Below are 7822 nucleotides of genomic sequence, written 5' to 3' on the forward strand. Positions count from 1 at the left end.
GTGTGTGTGTGTGTGTGTGTGTGTGTGTGTGTGTGTGTGTGTTTGTGTAATTGCGTTTCCTCAATTAGCCGAGGGTCAAACTGAGTCCTTGATGACTCACTGTTTCTGCATTTTTTTCTCCTTTTCAGTCATTCTGACACATCAGATTTGTCCATCCAGATTCAGACGGCAGAACGAGGAGAAAGGTTCACAAACACTTGTAGAGGAACGCTAATTTTAAACAACACCTGTTTGATTTTATTTTTTAAAAGTGGGAAGGCAGTAAGCTATGTGATGAAACAAATATCTAACGATTTTAAATTCTAAAACAGATTTAATTGGTTTGTTTTGTGTTTTAAAATGACTGCCAGCATCTGTAGGTATTTAGGAGCGAATCAAGCAGAGTTCAGGAACTTTATCTGACCCACTTCCTTTGAAGTCGGAGGAGAAATGAGTTTAAAGAAAGGAACGAACGAAGTGAAGAGAAGAGGAAGGAGAAGTGGGTGAAGAGGAGATAATTAACAGAGCAGACACGAAAACTATTCAAGGCGAAAATAAGTGGATGTGTAAAAGAAAAGAAAATAAACAGGAAGTAGTATGATGGAGGTATGCCGCCTTGAAGGATTTGTGTTCACAATGAAGGGAGGACAAAGGAAGGGAGGAAGAAAGGAAAGGCAGAGTGTTCTTTCCCTCCTCTTTCTCTGAATGGACTCTTTGTTGTGATTCGTGTCTCGGTGATTCGTGTTGCCGCTGATCGAAGTGTTYGTCCGTTAAAAAGTGTCTTTGGGTTTGTCCACCAGCCCCCCGGGATTCATGTAGTCTCTCCTGAGTGGTTCTATTCAGGCTCTTCTTCTTGCTCCCAGCTCAAACTGACTCCACTTCTTTTGGTCTTTCTCTCAGAGCTGCCCTACGGCTGGGAGAAGATAGACGACCCCATCTACGGCAGCTACTACGTAGAGTAAGTTTCCTCGTTAGTCTGGTGCTCTGAAACGAAGCACCCCGTCCCCTCCCCAGTCTAAGGTGTGTTTAATGACCCTGAAAGTTAAACGGTTGTCATTTTAACCAAGAAAGACAGAAAAATAAGAAATAAGCACAAGATCCTTTGCAAGACGGTCCAAAACTGTTCTCTGATTGTATAAATAAATCTTCTAGTTTTCAGTCTTTTTTAGTGATTTGTTTATTTATAAAGAAAAAGGCCCTCAACAATGTCAGGAGGCTGCAGTTCAAGGAGGAGTAAGATTTCTGTTACTGTGAAGCGAATCCAGTTTAAAATAAATATTGTGGTCCATGTTTTACAAACCTTTGCACTGCTGTCACATTTGGATAAAAGGATTTTATTTTTTTATGTACAAATCTTGTCTAACGAGGCTGTTTTTTTCCTCAGCCACATCAATCGAAGGACTCAGTTTGAGAATCCGGTTCTGGAAGCCAAGAGGCGCCTGGAGCAGCAGAGACAGATGCAGAGCCAGGGMCTCTCTGCTCTACCTTTACCCACGATATACAGAGGTACGGTTCTGTAGCTCTTTACTCACTGGGTTGGGGAAAAATGAAAGTGTGAAAAGCAAAGCCCACTGTTTTGGGTCATTTGGGCAAAAARAAGAGTGTTTGTGTGGGCAGTTTTATGAGCATCGGCTGGGTTAGATGTCACATTTTACTTTATAGGGTTGGATGGAAGTCACTGGAAGTGCAGACTATAAAGAACATGCTCACCCCAAGGCTTCCAGTGCGATAATCCAGGGCATGATGACATATGAGCCCCGGCGCATTACGCACCGCTTTGAGTGACACATCCTGCGAGTCGGTCCATCAGGAGAATATAAAAAACTGATTTTCAGCTCCCACTCGGAGCAGGAAGCGTGTGACGAAACAAAACGTTCAAGGTTTTGTGTTGAAATATAACCACCTGTTCTAAATGCAGAAAAGCCCTTGTTTACGAGGGATCCGACCCAGCTGAAGGGCACCTTCCTGTCGACAGCCCTGCAGAAGAGCAACATGGGATTCGGCTTCACCATTATTGGAGGCGACGAGCCCGACGAGTTCCTGCAAGTGAAGAGCGTTATCCCAGACGGGCCCGCCGCTCAGGACGGAAAAATGGACACGGGTAATTATCTGTACTGGTCACACACTGACACCCGGTTTGGAAATAAACTGCAGCTCAAACAAACTGGCTGCTTTAAGCGGAGAASTGTGTTTGTGGAAATGTTTCAGTGCAGCGTCGTTATTCTGACACTTCATCTCTTGCTTTAGAAGACCAAATGGAAAGAGATTATCGTGACATGGTTTCAGTTTCACTGAACAACAGGGTTTTACCGGCCTGTTGAGCTTTAAGAGTATTAACGTGAGATAGATTTTGGGGCTGCGTTGACGGAACATTTCTGCACTGATCCAAAAACGGTTCTTTGTTTTAGTTGGCTTCTGATTTCTTTTCAGTCATTAAGTGATGCTGTGAATAAAACCGTTTTTTTATAATATAAATTCAGTATTTCTCATCAAATATTAAATTGTCAGCTGCAAATCATTTCAGGAAACTGGGACATTTTGTTCGACGAGGTGATATTAAAGTGATGGTTCAGATCTGTGGATAGCATTAGAAGTCAGTAATATACTTCTTGTCACAGATGGCTGTTTGAACCTCTCTTTGTGTCTTAGTTTAAAAAAAATTTTTTTTCACCAAATTGACGAGCTAACAGCTACTTTGAACACAACCAAAGTAGATTGCAGGGGTTTGAAAACAGTTCCAATCATTTTGGAGTTGACAGCAGTGGTCCAGTTTCATCCCGGCCCCTTTCAGTCCAACACTCGGTTCATCAGCCGTTAGTGATCCGTGATGGAAAAATAAGGAATTTTTTCCAACATTGAGTTATTATTTTCAAACTGCCCATCTCCAAATCTTCAAAACAGTTCATAGTTTCAGGGTTTCCTCCTGGAAATGGCTCGGTGGTGGAGTGATATGTTGAAAGWGCTAGGTCCAAGCCACTTATCTGGTTGCCACAATCTYCACTCYCCATCTGGAAGTAATGGGGAGGGTGCGTGCTTCTTTTGAGACGCTTAGCCTGACAGGGCCGAGAGTAAAGCGTGGCGGCCCACCAGGCTGATAGTACACCGGGGGAAATACAGAGTTTGTAGAAATTTAGTGATTCGTCTCCTGGCTAGCAACAAGCTAGTTTTAAAAAGAATTCTCAAGCTTCACATTGATGCTAAACGTTAAAGGAAGGATTTCCAGCACCACGGCAGGAAAAWGGATATTAGAAGGATTAGAATTACAAATATATWTTTTTCTAGATATAACGTAAGAAAATTTTAAACAAAGGTAGAATTTATTTATTTACTGAGACTTTGAGACACAAACAGGCGGTGGGTCAGGTTAATGTATCTGACTGATTTTTGAAGGATTGAAGCTGTTTCAAAGCTGCAATCCTTAGATTAGTTCTGCAGCATCGCCCTGTTTGAATGTAAGATTTCAACAGCCGAGCTTCTCTTCAGCCTCTACCAAATATAATAAATGTAGATTTGCACAAACCTAGAAGTTCGGCCGTAGATCTTCAAACCAGAACCTTTTTCCCTCTGGTCTCCTGGCTTTTTATCTGCTAAGGTTTTTTCTTAAATATTTCACAAACACTTCTTATGTGCATCTGATAAAAGTTTTAGCTCTTACGTTAAATTGCATCTCTGCTGTCAACAAAATTACTCCAAAAACTTAAAATCGGGTTGAAAAAGTCAGAGTTAGAAGTAGAGGTTTCTGTATTCCCAGAATTWTTCATGGTGCCCTATATTTGTGCCTTTTCTTCCAGACGAGAGCTTCTTTTAGGTTTTCTTCCAAATTTTGAGATCTGTATTTGGCGAGGACAAACTTTAAATAACCTCAGCCAGGTTTAGTGGAACTTAACATTTCTTAGAATCTGGCTTCTTTTTTTTTTTTTTTATTATTTTACTGGCAAAAATACCTACTTTATGAGATCTTTTCTTGCTGTCAAAGTGGTGCTGCAGGTGCAGAATTCAATGGATTCTCAGAAACAACTTGTGTAAAATTGCACCTGTTTTTATAAAATTATCCACTTGTGCTTTGAATCTCAAAACCACATCAGGTTTAAAGTCTACAGGAGCAGCTGCATCTTCTCAGTGTTTGTTCTCTGGCGTCCATCTTTTCAGCTGCTGGTTCTTCTGGATGAAGTTACCTACAGTGTTCAATCTGAGCCTTTTACAGAGAAGATGTTCAGTTTTGGTCTGATCTGGAACCTAAACGTCTCGTTCAGACCTTTTCTCTCTGTTTTTGTGTTTGACAGTTTCTCTTTCATCTGCTTTCTTATCCCTGTTTTTTTTATCTCCATCACTTTTCTTGTCTCTCCAGCTTTATTATGCTTCCTTATCTAAGCATGCTATCTGACACCTCTTCTCTGTTCTCAGCCTCTGTATGTTTTTGTCCGTTATCTCTTTCTCCCTCCCTCTGTTTTATTATTTTTTTTTCTCATTCTTGGTCCGCCAAGCCTTTTACTTTCTGCTCTGTTCTGATTTCTTTCCCTCCAATTTGCTCGTCTGCACTCTGTGACATTGCCGCTCACACGCAGACACTCCCCGGCTGAGATTAGCCGGGCCTATTTGAGCTGTGCGGCGGGCGGCGCTCTCAGGGATTGTGTACGATTGTGGATTTGACATGTATGGTGGACGTCACACACACACACACTCACGGGAGCGTGTGCGTGTTGGCACTTGCTCCAGAGAGTGCCTCCAGAAGTGTGAAATGAAGTATTTGAGGCAGCTGCATTTGTCATGGTGCTGAAACTTCGAACCTTCCACACGTTTAAACTACAGCAGAGGATCCAGTTAGAGAAGAACCCTTACTGTGTTTATTTATTTTTTAATGCAGTGAAGATAACRTTTACTGAAGCTGATTAATGCGATCACTCGATCAAACACACCATCATTAAAACTCAATGAAACCCGTGTTCCTTGAAGGAATGCAAAGCGTCTGCAGCCTTTTGTGCCAAATTCTTAAAGATTTTGATTGATCTGTTTGCCCTCAGAGTTTGTTATAAATGACACTCAACTACTACCACACTAAGATTCAGCTCAACACCTTTTATATGTCATTTTTCACTTAGCTAAATGTGGTTGACTGTGGCGGCCATCTTGAGTTGAAGTGATTCTGAAAGTTAATCTGTTTTAGAGGTACATCCTGCGATACACTTCTGACAGTTTAATTMAAATATTTCAGGAGATATTTTGCTAACAGACTGAAAGATCATGCTCAATAATATGCGCAGGAAATTCATTCAGTTCTCAGCCTTGAAGATTTATTTACAGAGGTGTAGATTTTGCCACACAACTCAGATCTGGTCCATTTTCTAAATCCGACCTCGCTTCAGAGACCCAGGAAATAGCCCAGAATCACATGTTTCTATGATGTTTATAGAAAACCTGATCCCAGCCCCGGATATGATGTCACATTAAACAAGGAAGTAAGTTCYAGAAACTAACACTAAATWGACTTATTGATTCTCTTACTGTTTAAAGCTAATTATTATAATCAATAAAAAAAACGTATCTGAAATTCAGTAAATCAAACACCAAACGTCTTATGAGACAAACAGCGTCGACTCCCACAGTTAATGTCAGGCTCTGTGTGGAGGATGACTCTCAGCTACAACTACACAAACTTTATGCTCAATAACTGTAAAACTGACTAAATTACGGTCGTTTTCATCACGTAGCTGTGGCGGCCATCTTGAATCAAKTTTACTCCAAACGTTCATCAGATGTATTTGTTTCATTTAAATCTTTTCAGTGAATCATGRGATGTTTTATTAGCACACAGACAGACAAAAACTTTACCGCCTGTCTTCTGCCTTTATTTCAGCTCATCACTGACAGAGGAAAAATAATCATCATCCATCATACATGATGTAAATCCTAAAAGACGTTTTTAAATTTGACCCATCATATCAAAATGAGGATTAAGTCAAATTTGGTCAAAATGACTTAATTACATTTTCAGATTCCTGCTTTAAAAGCTACATTTTGATACCTGGATCATTCTGATATCATGAGCTTATCCAGAGATATGACTTAATTTGTCTTGTTGGTTATTATAAAACATTACTGTTTGATCTAAATCCTAATTTTATGTAAATTTTTGAGTAACTGTTGATGTCAATATAAAGAGGAAACCTCAAATAATTGTATATTAAGAATTTCCATTTGGAAAGAAACAAACATTGTTAGCTCGTTTCGATGTAATTGTTCACATATTTGAGTTTTTTGTGGTTGAAGGGTTCTGACTGGWTGCTGTTTCAGCAGCAGATGGTTGTCACCTCCACCTGTTGCTGTCGATGCTCTCAGCGGTCTTCAGATGGTCGTGTGTCGCTCTCCAGCTCTTTGGAGGGGCTCGGGGCTTCCTCTGTTTTTTTTGCATCTCGTTCTGAAACCACAGAAACGAAGCGGCTGTGACACGTTGTGTTTTTGGAGCGCGGCAGGTTCCCCGCTGAACCGCTGGCAGCAGACGATGTGTGAGCCGGCGTGAGTAAAGCTGCTGGTCTCTCCTCTCTCAGGGGACGTCATCGTCTACATCAACGACATCTGCGTGCTGGGCACCACGCACGCCGACGTGGTCAAGCTGTTCCAGTCCGTGCCCATCGGCCAGAGCGTGACCCTGGTGCTCTGCCGAGGATACCCGCTGCCCTTCGACCCCGAGGACCCGAGCGCAGCGGCGAGCTCCTCCCTCACGCCCATWGGCCTGGAGCACCGCCCGCTGGTGGTGAACGGCCGCGGCGGCTACGACCCGTACCTGGAGTACCTGTCGCTGAGCTCCCAGCTCCCCCCTCAGGCCCTGGCCCAGGCCGGAGCCTCTCATCCTGGAGACACGCACCTGGACGGCTCCTCGCTGCCGCCCACCACACCCGGCTCGGCCTCGGCGCTCACGCCTCGAGACGACAACGTTTCCATGGCCTCCTCTGGGACGGTGGGTGTTGCCGGGGCAACAGCATCAGGGGCGGACCTACTGACTGTTACCATGGTGAAAGGAGCAGAGGGATTTGGGTTYACCATTGCAGACAGTCCGACTGGTCAGCGAGTTAAACAGGTGAACTCCTCATCCCACTTATCATAAATACACACAGTGAACCTTTAAACACAGCTTGTTTTTCATTGTGTTGATACTGTTGTGAGTCAGAGGAGTGATGTTGGATGTGTTGATGTGTTTGAAGCTGTTAGATCCAGGCTCCCAGGGAGCATCAGGYCTGATCGAAGGAGACCTGATCCTGGAGGTGAACCAGCAGCCCGTAGCTGCAGCGGGACACGGACGAGTGGTGGAGCTGCTCAAAGAGTGTCCTGTGGGAGCAGAGGCCACACTCCTCATACAGAGAGGAGGAACAGGTAAGATACTGACGAATTATCTCTTAAAGGGAGTCCAGTCTAGTTGTAACAYCAGACTTTATTTCATAAACATTTTATTAATTACTTTGTTTACATTTGATCATTGTAATGGCACTGTATTATTTACACCGCAAAGCATACYGGGTAAATGACGACGTGTTCAAGGTCCTCTGCTGGTGCAMARCTTGTTTTGTTTTTTGTTTTTTCTTGGACAATATCTGACAATCAGCCATTTTCAATGAAACCAGAGCGTTTTGACAGAGAGGAGGATGTAGAAATGACTCTGTCACTGAAAATGTGAATTGAGGACAACAGAGCTGCTTCTTGGAAGGAGAACTTCAGCTTCGCCTGTTAGCTTTTCGCATTAGCACCTGAGCTAATACAAATTTATATATAAGGCGTAGGGCTGAGTGGTATGACCTCAAATTCATATCACAGTATAAATTGAATCCCTTCACGGTAACGGTATATATCG

General features: G+C 42.7%; 1 protein-coding gene across 1 annotated transcript in view; it reads left to right on the forward strand.

Moving 5' to 3' along the window:
• The window catches only part of LOC106520279 (membrane-associated guanylate kinase, WW and PDZ domain-containing protein 2), a gene marked incomplete in the record, with an annotated part of 91877 nt that overhangs the window by 62906 nt on the left and 21149 nt on the right, over positions 1 to 7822 (forward strand). Inside the window, 5 exon segments of the mRNA XM_014012256.1 lie at positions 880 to 937; positions 1364 to 1485; positions 1898 to 2080; positions 6525 to 7054; positions 7179 to 7347. Coding sequence (XP_013867710.1) covers positions 880 to 937; positions 1364 to 1485; positions 1898 to 2080; positions 6525 to 7054; positions 7179 to 7347 — 1062 coding nt within the window.

This window comes from Austrofundulus limnaeus, unplaced genomic scaffold (assembly GCF_001266775.1).
Source record: "Austrofundulus limnaeus strain Quisiro unplaced genomic scaffold, Austrofundulus_limnaeus-1.0 Scaffold90, whole genome shotgun sequence".
NCBI lineage: Eukaryota > Metazoa > Chordata > Actinopteri > Cyprinodontiformes > Rivulidae > Austrofundulus > Austrofundulus limnaeus.